Source organism: Poecile atricapillus, chromosome Z (assembly GCF_030490865.1).
Source record: "Poecile atricapillus isolate bPoeAtr1 chromosome Z, bPoeAtr1.hap1, whole genome shotgun sequence".
In the NCBI taxonomy this organism is placed as follows: Eukaryota; Metazoa; Chordata; class Aves; order Passeriformes; family Paridae; genus Poecile; species Poecile atricapillus.
In genome coordinates this window covers 124,876,336-124,890,021 of record NC_081289.1, presented here as the reverse complement: position 1 = coordinate 124,890,021, position 13,686 = coordinate 124,876,336, and the positions used below count along the sequence as shown (strand labels likewise).

General features: G+C 34.9%; 1 protein-coding gene across 6 annotated transcripts in view; it reads left to right on the top strand.

Moving 5' to 3' along the window:
* NLN (neurolysin) overlaps nucleotides 1-13,686 on the top strand; it is a 38,159-nt gene that overhangs the window by 4,800 nt on the left and 19,673 nt on the right. For 5 of the 6 annotated variants that reach the window (XM_058828241.1, XM_058828245.1, XM_058828244.1 and 2 more), the window contains 3 exons: nucleotides 7,208-7,464; nucleotides 9,723-9,871; nucleotides 12,955-13,062. In XM_058828241.1, the coding sequence (XP_058684224.1) occupies nucleotides 7,208-7,464; nucleotides 9,723-9,871; nucleotides 12,955-13,062 (514 nt within the window). Of the gene's footprint in view, nucleotides 1-7,207; nucleotides 7,465-9,722; nucleotides 9,872-12,954; nucleotides 13,063-13,686 lie in introns of those variants that run through there. The other variant, XM_058828246.1, reaches the window with a different exon arrangement.

Genomic DNA, 13,686 nt, shown 5'->3' with positions numbered 1-13,686 from the left:
TATTTTGAAGATCCTGCAAGTAAATTACTTTGATGGAGGTGTGCTGTGACACACAATGGATACAGCTCACAGAATGCTGGGAAACCTAAGTTAGTAGTACTAGAAATCTGTGGTTTGGGTTTTGGGAGTATGTTTGGTTTTTGTTTGGTTGGTTCATTGGTTTGGTTTTGTTTTCTCTGCTAGAACCTTGGATGCCATAATTTTAGAGATCAGACACTGCAAAAACCATACCTTAGCATTTCTGTGCATTCCACTGCAGACTACTGTGTGGACATCACCTCCTTACATGAAAGTCAGTCAGACCAGTTTCCAAATTCCTTTTGTTTAGGCTGTTGGAGGGAACTGGGGGCAAGAGGAGAAATTAGTAAGTTGTGTCATGTTCGAGTAGGTTGGTTTGAGTTCCTATTTAAGGTCTGGGCTTTTTGTTAGCTCCCATGGAATACCTATTCTGTTAGTTTTCTGATGTTAATTCTATTGGAAAACCAATAAACATTTGTTGTCAGATGGCAAGGTCATGAGCACTGAGGATAATGAATGTATCAATAAAGATTTTTAAATGTTTGCATGACTTGTAGTTTCTTGACTTACTCATTTAGATTGGAAGAGCTAAAAGTATAGTTAATGTAGACTGTACAGTGAACTAAGTTGCAGAGATGTTTTTTCTGAAAGGTGTAGTGATAAAATTAAGGTTTCGTGTCAAAAGCTATTAGTTTTTCTATTCAGATGCAGCTAAAAAAATCAGTTTCTAATGGCAGTTATGGAACTTTAAATTAAGAAGTACTAGACATTCTATCCTTTTGCTACAGTAAGATATGTCTGTGCCAAGTACAGTTATGACGCAGAGCCAAATACTTTTCCAAGGAAAATGGCCCAGGAATTCAAGGCATGTATTTATTGTTCCATATACTGTTAAGAGCCAAGCAGATGAGAGGACTGAGAAGTAAAATGGAAAGAGGATTTCATATGTGTTTGGCAGGAAAAAGTGATGATTTGTATTGAAGGGTTATGCTTTAATTTCTTTGGCTTAGCTGAAATAATGTTGCCCTGTGATTAACTTTGACCTATTTAACTCTGCTGTCTTGGAAAATTTTTTTCCATTCTTACTTTTATCTTGTCCTACCCAGTTCTCTTATTTTGGTTGGTTTTGTCATTGCTTTACTATAAAATATCCAATTAGTTTTTGTCTGAAGTTGTGCAACAAAACTGAAAGCAATTTGAAAGTATATTTAAAATTCAAGCAAAAAATAAGGCTCTCTAAATAATACAAATATTTTAGCCTGTTAAATTTTTTATAAAACCCATCCTGTGAAACAGACCAACTGTAATGTACATTATATTAGGTGCTGGTGAATACTTGTGATTTGGTTTTGAAATACTTTTTAACTTTATTTAATTTTTTTTAATTCCATTTTGCGTAAGGCTTCACTGTTAAAAACTTTAACCATGCCTGTCTGCTGTCATTTGTATATGTTTGGTAGCACTTGACTCTGACTTCCAGGGAAATTCTGATGTATGGCATATTACTCAAGTACCAAATAGGTTGTCCCGAGGCAAACTGTCAGTTTTTATATTGCCTTAATAAGGTGTGTGTAGTTTTTTGTTTTGTTTTTAATTTTGGTGAGGCCGCTAGGTGGAGTCAAAACATTGAGCCCCTGTGGGTATTGATTTGGTAGCTGGTGGGTACAGTCTTCACATGCACAGTGCTGCTTTCCAGCATCAGCACTGCTTCTCTGGCAGCCTGGAAGACCATGAACTGTTGTCTAGCTAAGATGCGCTGTTTCAAAAAATAGAAAGACCAAAATGTTTCTCTTGAATTTGAACTCCAGCATTTTTCATGCTCTACATTACTGATTGAAAAAGTTGTTCATGGCATTAGTTGTGATTTGCAAATCTGTTCTTACTTATATCCATAAGAATGTCCTCTGAAGGTATACATAAGGTCCAGCAAGAAAAAAGTAATTATTTGCATTAGAGTGTTTAAGAACTCAGTGACTAAATGATCTGAATTTGCACACATGCCCCCCCCCCCCCCCCGTCTTTCTCTCTTTTTAAAATCTTGGCTCTCACTTCACTTTCTGACACTGTTGTTTCAGGTCTTTTCTCAGAACAGAATATAATTTTCCCTCCTGCATGAATCCAATATACCCTGATTTTTGTGTGGCTACATGGTATTGTCAAATCTATTTGCAAATACAATAAATATGTTTTTTTACATTTACAATGTAAATGTTTTTACATTACAATGTATATGTTTTTTCCCATAAATTTATTAGTTAATTTATTTCACGCCATAAAATTATATTTGTCATTGTAACTAATGACAAGTTTAGGTGAAGATTAATTTGAAAACTGAAAGTGCCATTAAAGAGTCTTTGATGGAATTAAAACCGTCAATTTTTAGTCAGGCTTAAATGAGACATCAGGCTTAAATCTTGACTGTATTATATAGTGATTCTCAGTAGTAGAAACATGTTGGGTTTTGTCTGTATTTTCTAAAGCTGGTGCTATGGCTCCCTCCTGCTTCTTCACAGATTGTGGCTTTCTTGTTTTATTTTAATAGTGTTAATGGAGTATAATTAACTCAAACCAAAGGCACATATTTAAGTCATGGGAAATGTTTCTAAGCAAAGCCATGAATTAAACATGAATGTTTAATATGTGTAAGATACTGCACAGGTTAAAAATCAAGTCTGTAAATTCAATTGCATTGTTTGTCTTTGCAGCGGCCATGTTGGCCACTGTATTGCTGTAATAGAGTATTATGAAGGTTCTTCCCCTTTCTAAAATCAAATCAAATTTATATTTTCCAGAAGTAGCAAGTAATCAAATTGCAGATTTATTGGTAAAAGAAATTACCTGGCATTCTGCAATTACTGCAGTCTGCAAGTGAGAAGCTTTGTTTTGCTCTTTAAAATCCTCATTTAGAAGTAGCTACTAAGTTTTTAAGTGTTACTCAACTCAGTCTGCTTTTGGTAGAAAATGCCATTCTTACTGATTTTGGGATTGGCAAATTAGCTGTTTTCACTAATTGTGTTTTCACCATAATTTGTGTAAACAGCTGTGTCTATAATAATCTCTGTTATAAGTGAAAGTCCAAATGAAAACTTGTGTGCTTTTCCTCCTGATGTTCACCTAAAAGGATGAAGCACTGCACAAATGCATAAAATATTTCAGTCTGCCCCGTATGTAATTCCATTTACATTATTAGGTGCTAGAGGACTCAACCCAGAAAAAGGCCAGTGCAAGTTGCCAACAGAGACCAGTTTTATATATCTACTGTAATAATGCCATACAAATAAAGTTTTGGTAATTTTGAAGGACCTCACAGAAACACAGAGACTGGAAGGGCATTTGTGGAGATCAAATCTAGTCCCACACTACCTTAGGTAACCAAGTAACATAACCCATTTTATAAGCTGGTCAATCACCATGTTATAAATAGAGGTGTTTTTACTTGCTAGGACTTACTAGACATCTTTTTCAGAATCTCACTGCCCTGATGCTTGCAAATGTCTGTTGTTGCAAGTCTTGCTTTCTTGTATTCCTGACCAATTTATTCTTAATTGTTCTTATGTCTGTATTACCTCTTAGCATCAATAGCTCTTTTTACTTTAGGAAATTTAAATGGTATGCTTAATGGCAGCAATCATCTCAAGACTCTCTTTGCTAGACTAAATTCATTATTTCATATGTGTTTCTAGCAGTAGTGCAAGTTTAGGTTGCTACTGACTGTTGACTTAACTGATACTTTGTGTAGGCCGACATAGCTGTTTTGAAGTCACTCATCAAATGGGTGATGGGACTGATTACCTGGTAAAAAGCTGTCACCCCTGGATGTTTTTGGTCCACTTCATTTTTCACCTATATGCTGTCCTGAATATTTTCTAGGTATAACCCTAGCAACCGTTGTGCTGATGCCATTGATGGAGTGAGGTACAGGGGCAGAAATGAGCAATGGAGGGAGGAGCACTGAGAGAAACGTGATAAAGCAATACTGTTGCAGGATGTGAACCTGATACTTAAACCAGGCTTATTTAGATAACTCTAGTGTTCTACACTACACCAGAAAAATGGAGTGTGATATCGGAAACAGTTTGAACCAAACAGTTCATGCATTAGCAACAGCCTATGCAGGGATGCTACATCCTTCCATCTAATTTAAACTGAATCAACTTATGATTGCTCCGTGCAAGCAGTAATTGTCTGTTCTGTAATGTTGGTGCTGTTTACCAAAAGCAAGTCTAAAATAATATTAGTATCTGCTTGGTTCGGTGTTTGAAGAAAACTCTTTGCTGTTGCATCTGGTTCCTAGCATTATAAATAGAGCTTACATTCCAGTCTGGAAAGTTAAAGGTTCCCTCAGTGATACAATTTAATATTTTCTCTTTAATAGTATGACAAATGTAACTGCAGAGTATTTTTGAGCTTCATATTTTACTTGTACTCTTCTTTCATGTTCCTTTATAGTCTATATATAATTTTTGATCTTGGCATTGTTTCTTTGTTTTCTCTTTGACCAAAGTTATTAAAATACTGCAGTCTGATACGTGGAGTTTCGGGAATTTATTTATTTATCATTTTATGTAGATAAATAATTCAAAACACTAAGCCATGAAAAAAATGGCCAAGATTTCACCTGTGCATGTATATTTACTTATGCAGTTTTTTACTAAGCTGACATAAGTTATTTTGGTTCTTACTACAGTCTGAGTGACTGGTAGCAAGGCAGCAACATGTCTGTATATGATCATTTGAAGAATTATGTGTAGCAACTGATTTTACATAAAATGTTACAGTACAGTTTTTGAAGGCCCACGGTCTCATTTGGTCAGTTAGAAAAGCTTCCTTATTTGTACTGCCATTTTTGATCTACACAAATGACTGCATCTTCCTATCAGCAGAAGCAAACAAGGTATCAGCATTTCAAAACTGGGCAGTTCTGGTTTTTCTGTTTCTAACAGGTAGTCAACAGCTTGCTGGTATTTATGCCAATAATCTATACAGCTCTCAAATTTATAGGTATATGTCTTAATTAAACTAGCCAGTATACTAAGAAAATCAGATGATGTCTTTTTTCAATATTTAAAAATAGTGCTTTCTGGTAATCTGAGACCATACATTCCAGTTCATGAACTCCAACTTTAATTATTAATAAATCTTGTTGAACAGGCTGGAGGTAATATGGATGAATATAAATGGATGTAATATTTTGGTGCTGTGGCTGTTTTAGTGTTTGTTTCAGATGATATGCAATTGGTCATTGGCAGGGCTGTACTGTCTATATTTCTAGGTGAAGATACCGAATGACCAAAAGCAATAGGTTCTTTTTAAAAAGAATATCTGCTTAGTATCCCTCACTTTATCATACTTCTATGTTGCTCAGGTTGTTGTTTTTCTTTGGCTCCACTTGACTTTTATTTTGACTTCAGTTTTGAAACATTGTGTAGTCTTTCTGATGTTCTTGCATGTGGGTGGTGTGGGGTAGAGTTCAGAGCCATGAATCTGTTTCTGAGAAGCTTCCCTTTTACTTCCCAAGAGGTTTTACCAGACCTGTGCTAGCAGTATGTGAAAAACTAGACACAGGGCAGTCCACTGAGAATCTGTTCATGACTTAATGAAGTACTGTTCTTTAATGGATTTGTAGATTCAGGTAGAGTTCAGTAGATTTTGGGGATGAGAATCTAACCCAAGAATCTTATTACTTAAGCATTTGCATTCATGACAGCAGATTCATTTATGCTAAACTTCTATTTGAAATTCAAAGTTTCAGTAGTCCAGTGAGAAATTACTAAAGCCTTAGTGCCAGAACTTGGTTAGAGAAAAAGAGCAGAGGTGGAACAAATGTTCTTTATGCACACTTCGTTTTCAAAGTGAAGTCGTCAATATTCTGGACCATGATGTTTCTGTATGGCACTGAAAGGAAAAGTAAACAACTTGCCTACATTGGAATCGATAGATTTGAAGAATCTGTGGTAACAAGGAAAATAAAGTTTCAGCATAAAGCATAGGTAGAAATGTTGTCTTTTGTTTTTGTCTTGCATCAAATAATTTTGGTTAGGCTATTTCTAGAGAAATTCTGTTATAGAATTGGAAGACTTTTACCAAAAAGTTTTACCTTCCTTCAGACAGAAGCCATGTGTGCAGCCCTTCTCAGATTGTTGGCATTTCACTCTTCTGTTTTGTTATTCCTTCAGGCTAAAATTGGCTTTTATGACTGCTCCCTGCATTGTATGCCAAAACCGTTCTGTGCACCTATGCACATACCAGACAGGTTTTACAATAAAATCAATAAAGGTGCAATGGCTAGTGTTAAGAGAAAAAGTTACTTAATGTAAAACAGTGTTAAGTAAACATGCCTTTGTTAGCAAGATCTCTGTATTTCTTCAGTTATGGTTGAAAATTTTAAGTTGTCATTATTACTATAACATGTGATCTTTTAAATTTCTTTTAATTATGTGGCAGAAATAGGAAGACAGATAGTAAATATCTGACAGCCAGGGATCCTCCTATGATAGTAAACACTGGAGGAATTTTGACTACTTGAATGCAAGCTTAATTTTAAAGAAATTAAATCAACTGAATTTAAGTTGATTGGAACTATAGTTCATCGATTATTAGAACATCATAGTAAAGGAATGTACCTCTTCTGGTAAAAGAGTGAAACTGTCTATTTAAAATCAAACACAATTAAAGGAGTAAATTTGCAAGTGAGTAACAACTAGGTTTCCTCCCATGCTGATTATGTGGCAGACATGCTTTATAAATACAAAATTATTTGCTATAATGGGTACAGTCATGTGGTATTTTTTATGTCTTATTTTGTGCAGCTTTGCAGTTCTTGTTCTTTGTCATCTGAAAATAACTATGTGAGTTTTATTCCTTACTTCAAAAATGCTAGTACTGTCTATTTATGTAGAGTTCCAGTAACTGCAATGCTGTTTTCCTTAGAAGGTTGAGTCATAATTTTATCTGTATGGTTTTGTCAATACCAAAGTTTTTGTCCCTGTTTGCACTTAGTCATACTCTAAATGGAAAAGGTATAGGAGAGATTTATTTAAAAATTAGACTTAATTTATAAAGATAACAGCTGTAAAAAGGACTTTGTTCTTCCTTCTAAAAATATTCTGATGCTGGTTTTTTAATGTTTACTATAAACTGTCTGTTGAACTGGAATCTTGCTATGCAAAGATATTTTTTATACTTTCAGGTCCATTGGGCCACGGCTTGTGTTGAGAATGACATTAGGAGCAGAAATTACTAGCCAGCTCAAGGCTTCTTCATACATAGCATCAGGACGAAACCTTTTGAGATGGGACCTGTCACCAGAGGAAATTAGAACAAGAACAGAAGAACTTATCAGGAAGACAAAGCATGTATATGACAGTGTCGGGATGCTTGAAATCGAAGAAGTAACACATGAAAATACTGTAAGGGCTTTGGCAGATATAGAAGTAGAATATGCAGGTTAGCATGTGTTTTCTGTATTTCTTTGCATAAGGCATTCCGTATGCCATCTGCACGTAAGGAAACATGGAGAAAAAATAGTCGTTGCTTCCAATTTTGATCTCTGCTGTTCTTGTGTAGAATGTGTAGAGGCCTCTGAAGAGTTCTCTGCTCCTAAAAATTTTTTGGAAGCTCCCAGAGAACTGCATTTAGTTACCTGTTTTGGTTTTGCATGTGATGCTCCACATGGTTACATTTCCAACCACGTGCAGCTGCCAGGGGACACTGCAGCAGTGTAGGCTGCATCATCTGTGGTATGCTTAGTGCATTACACATAGTAAGCAGTGTTTTTTCAGACACTGCAGAATCTGACACAAGCAAGTTGAATGGAGTAATGGAGATGTTGATAAACTGCTAGTGGTGAAAATATGATGAGGAGGAATTTTTGAATGTGCTGTTGAAAGATGACTTCTTTACTTACTCACATTTAAATTGTGGCCTGTGAAGTCTTGAAGAATCCAGGGAGAGGTTGGTCATACAGTCACAGCTAGATTGTTCTGAATGAATTATCAATCCATAGCAATATTAGGATGGAGTTTAATGGTCAAACTCAGGTCATTCAGTTTATTTGTTAATAATTGTCAGAGGAGATGGGTAAAATATGAACTGCATATTGCATGTCTTTGTTGAGAAAAACCTTTCAGATTGTGGCTGCATTACCTATAAAACATGAGTGTAATAGATGTCAAATTCTTTTAAATACTCTAAAAAAATCTTTAGTGGCCACAGAGGTGCTAGAAGCAGCTACCTTGGCTTGGAGCAAAATCTTTGAATAGCAAAAAAGCACAGCTGGCATCTCAAATGTAATATTAGTCTGGATTTCGCATTACTTAAAATTGCACATCCGGTGAATTGGCTGGAATTTTTTCTGACATACTCAGACAGTAATCTTCATTTAAAAAGCCTGCTGCCAGATTCAGCTTTAGTTGTACCAATATACTGCTTTGGTATAATTATTGTAAGTCTTCTCACCAAAGAGATTTACAGAAGGAAAATCTATGTTGGACTCAGAAAACAGTGGCCATCAACTTTTGGGCATGGCCACGAAGATGTACTTTTTTCAAGACATACTATTGCAGTAGTAGGTCACATTTAAGGTTTTAATTCTAATCTTCAAAGCTATATATGAAATTATCATGACCTGCTGTGAAACAGCCCATGGCATATGAGACGGATGTATTACCACAGCAAGACTTCCATAAGAACCTTGGAATTTAAGGCCTGTGTGTCCCTTTCACATAAAAGGCCTACCCCAGTAACTGCAACTTATTGTTCAAAAAGACAGAGATGACAATAGAACTTAAATTTCACTTGGAAGCTGCCAAAATTCACTTTATAATTTTGAAACATCTTGGCATAAAGGCAGGAGGTGAAAGGGGAATTTTTCTAAGTACTTCAAAAAGAATCACATGTCCATGGTTGTGTTTCTGAATCTGTCTCAGAGCTTGATAAAATTACTGCACATCACATAAAATTACAAAGCTTTAAATCAGCCTAATACGTTGTTACTCTGAAAACCACTTTTGGAAAGGTGGATGATAAAGACATATAATTTGATTTTTAATTAAGCAAATTAATTTCTATTTTAGAAATATCTATTCAATGTCTTTGAAGATGTAATGTTCCTTAAATATCAAGGATTTACTTAATCTCAGAAGTATATTCTAGAAATGTAATATTACTCAGCTTCCATTCTCTAGAAGTTCAGAATGCACGGACAGCATTTTCCCTGTTTGCCACGTTGTTTCTCCTTAAACACAGAAGAGTACAGTACATGGGGATTTGACACTGTGCTCATAACAATGCAAAAATAACTTCAGGACAGATGGGCATGTTTGAAAGATTCAGAGCTTCTGACTTTAAATGCTAACACAGAAGCATCTGTGCCAGCTATGAAATGTCAGTCTTCACTTACATGACTTTTGGAAGATGAAGCATTTCTAATGTATTTATATACCATTCAGCTGATTTTGTAGAAGATGGTGAGATAATTAGGCTTGGGGTTTAGAAATCTTCTGTAAAAAGTTTATTTGTTAAAATGGTGTGTGGTTTTGTCCTTTTAACCTCTTCAGTTTTATATTACTTGTAATCACTTTATATGCTATATGTGTTAGGTTGCTTTGGATAATTTTTTCTTATGCCTTTTATAAGTGTCAGAAGAGGAAAAGATCCTTAAAGCATGTCTATTCTTCTGTGTTTGATGCATCTTATTTAAACAGTGGAAAGAAGCATGTTGGATTTTCCCCAGCACATCTCCACTGACAAAGAGATACGCTTAGCAAGTACAGAAGCTGACAAAAAACTGTCAAATTTTGATGTGGAGATGAGCATGAGAGAAGACGTGTTTCAGAAGATTGTTTATTTACAGGTAAATAACAATATATCTGCATTAGTTGTGACATGTATCTAAATTTATCTAAAATTAATTGGTATTTACAATGCTTTTCAAGATGACTTTATGTTTCCTCTGTGTCTGTGCCACTCAAATCTTTCCAGTGGGACACTGCAATACTGCAGAAAACATCTGTTTCTGCTGTTCCTATTCTTTCTCGTATCTAGATCTGTGTATCCTTCTCTCTCCATTGCAGTAGCTTTGACTTTTGTCTAGTCTTCCAAAGAAATGATACAAGGAATTTAAACTAAAAGACAGAAACCTATTAGGAAAAAAATTTTTTTGTTTTCTTCTGACTGAGCTTGTTCCAGGAGGGAAAAAAGAAAAGAGGCAATATAGCAGTATACTTACATTGGCTTATACTGCTTTTGAATATGTGTCCAAAATTCTGCATTATTGAAAATATTGAGAATTTTGAATTTAAAAGCAGTTTTAAGTTAGAAGGTTAATGAGAACGTATAAATGGGATTGACCTCTGAGATTACCTCTTTTCATCTAATTATAGACAATTACCTTGTATCCTCTTCTTCATCTGTTTCTTCAGCCTGAAAATAAAACTATGTTAAAAGATACATTTACTGTTGAACTAGTTTCTATCCCCTTTGTGTTTCTGTTTAGCTTCTCTTTTAATTGAACACCTATAGGTATCTCATACTCTTCATTTGTACTGGTTTTTTTTTGTAGCTCAGACAGAAAGAATATTTGGTTTTGTTCCAATATGTCTGGTGATGTTTAGTAGTAATTTTCTTAAAAGTGCAACGTAAGGATAATGCAAGGAAGCTATCTAATGTGATAATGAAAAAATATGTGTTTTTCTGTTTTATATGTGATTTTTTCCTCTCAACCCCAGTGATTTTTACTCTTCTTGTAATGCTTCTAAGATATTAGAGGCCTATTTTGTGGAGTCACCATTTGTGGTTTTTGCAGGCTTGACCAGGAATCAGAATAATGTTTGCAGAACCATACTAAAGTACCTTCCATTACCATTGTCTTATTTTGCTGTGTTTTCCAGGGAAACTTGCAAGTGTTTGCCTCTAGCTCGGTATTCTTGTTACATGTTTGTGGAAGTATATAATAAGATCATTTTGAGTATGTTCTGTTGTATGCTGGCAGATAGTACCTTCTGTTGACTTTTTTCCCCCTGTTCTTTATGTTGATATTTTTTCTCCTTCGCTTGCTCTGTTGCTAGTAATTAAATGGCTTATATGTATGTATTATCTACTGTGATTTTCCCCACCCTCCACTATAGAATACACAGATATATTGAGGACTATGTAACATATCTGTGTATCTATCTATTTTTAATTTACAGGACAATCTGACAGTAGGTAGTGAACACTCGTTACCGTTATTATTACTTTCTCAATTTTTTTTTATTTGGTGTTTTCCTGTTTGATTTTGTGTTGCAGCAATCTTTGACCTTTATAACAGAATTTTTCCTGAAGTCTCCATTTAAGTTTTTTAGAAATTTTTCATAACTGCAGCATGCAAGCATGTTTCAGTATTACTTTGCCTGAGATGCAACTTCTGAGTATATATCCACTTCTAATAACTGTAAAAGTAGTAAGAGTTTTGCTCTCAAACACACATGAAATTTCCAGTAGTGCCAGACTGGTTAAATACTGCTATTTCCAAATCACAAAGTTCTTGCTAATTTTTCCCAAATTTCTAATGCCTCCTCCTGTTAGAAACTCTCAGTTAAAAAGTCAGGCTCCAGGAACACATGAAAACTGAACTTCCACAAACAGAATTCAGATTTCGGCTGAAATTATTTCACCAGTTCAAAAAAGCAGCAGATAGTTTGATTAAATCAGGTTTTTCATGGCCTCACTGGGGATTTAATAATTCAGGTAGATTAATTCAGTTTCATGATCCTTCATGGGGCCAGATTAAAATGGGGTGAGGAGAATGAGGGCCCTCACACTTCCATGTTATTTATAACACAGCGTACTAAGAGGTGAGCAAATCTGCTTGGCCTCAGTGACATGTGGAATGCTTTAGCTCCCCTTAATGAGGGCTAAACTTTTCTAAGTTAACAATAGTACTCTTTCTAAATTATGCTTAATTTAAGAGCTGTTGATGGAGAAAAATGAGGTTTTTACATTTAATTTAAGAAAATATTAAAATAATATAGTCACTTTCTTTTCCCCACACATTAGGGGGAAAAATTTCTGCATTAAAATTATGTCATTGAATGTGCTCCATATCTTATTCTTTGAAAAACTTGTATGTTGAGGTTTGAAACTTGGAATAAAGGTGAATTTGGTGACTAGTAGAGGCATGCTTAAGAATGTTGCCAGTCTTCTCCACCCACATGCCCTCAGGAAACAGCCTGACGGTAAAGAGCTGCTTCAGGTTTTGTTCATGGAATTAAGTTTTGTTCATGAAAATAAGTAGATTTTGTTTCTTAGTCTGCCTGTAGGTTTCTTCCTGGAATAAAGTAGCAAGGTTTTCCAAAACAAGTATGAAATGGTATATAAAAGTCATCAACCTGTTCTAAAAGTTTTGGAAAGTTCCAAAATTTTGTGAATGTAGTATATTCAAGAAGGTGGTCCTTGTGGGCCCCTTCCAACTCAGAATTTTCTGTGATACTGTTTTGTTTTTGTCACTGATATCTTGGTTCTGGAGAAGACAAACATGCTCAAATTGTATGCCATCTGATATTCTTAAGTGACACTTCTAATCTTTTGGGATTTTTTTTTCAATCCCTCTTATTTATAGGGTACAGTGTTTCAGCATTGATTTTCTCCTACTATCTTAAAGAAAGCAATCTCTACAGAAGAAGCTTAAGTGCACTGTACTGTAAACTGGAAGGACTTACCATTATGACAGCATGTAAATGTGCTGAGACACATGATAAAAGAATGTTAGTTTACAAACATTCTACATGAATATAAAAATACTATTGTTTAGGGAAGTTCTTCACATTAAAATCCAGAATGTTTCCTTTTTTAATATGACAGTGTTTTAAAGAACAACTCTGTTCAAACCCTTCTAATGCTTGGTATGGTTCATACAGTAAATGTTATAAATTGAATTTTTCTGTACTGTCATTTCAGCAAACCTGTGATCTTGAAAATGTAAAACCTGAAACAAAGCGATATCTAGAGAAGTCTATTCAAGTCGGGAGAAGAAACGGACTCCATCTTCCTAAAGAAGTGCAGAAAGTAAATATGTACTATTTGTTTATAAAGCAAAGGTTGCAACTGTTGAAGGGATAAATTTAGGACTGGTTAGCATGTATTTGAACTTCATTTGGACCTGCTGAATTACTGCTCTAATCTTTACTGATCTTACATCCAGATCCATCCTTTCAACTTCAATCACTTGAAGGTTTTTAAACTAATCTGATAGACAGCCATGGTACGCAATAGATGGAGGTGGTCTGCATCACCTCATAGTTTTGAGACTAAAAGAAGCCTAGCTATAAGTTTTATTGTATTTTATGATTAGAGAGATGCCTAAATTAGATTCCTAGGGAAAAGACCTCTCAGAAAATATTACTAGTGAGTCTGCATTTCTATTCAAAAGTATAACTGTTATATAACTGTTATATATAACTGTTGCAAACACACAGCTACACTAGTTTCAGTTAATTGATTTGTAAAATGTGTCCAAGATTTTAGCATTTTACCTGAAAAAAAAATCAAAGTAGGTTAGAGAAGAAAACAAGCTGCTCTGAGAATTTTTCTTCATTAAGGGAGAGCTGATTTAGAAAGCAATTGTCACTTCAGAAAATCAGGAAGTAAAATTGTTAGCATGAGATGCTATGGCATCTCACCCTTAATGGG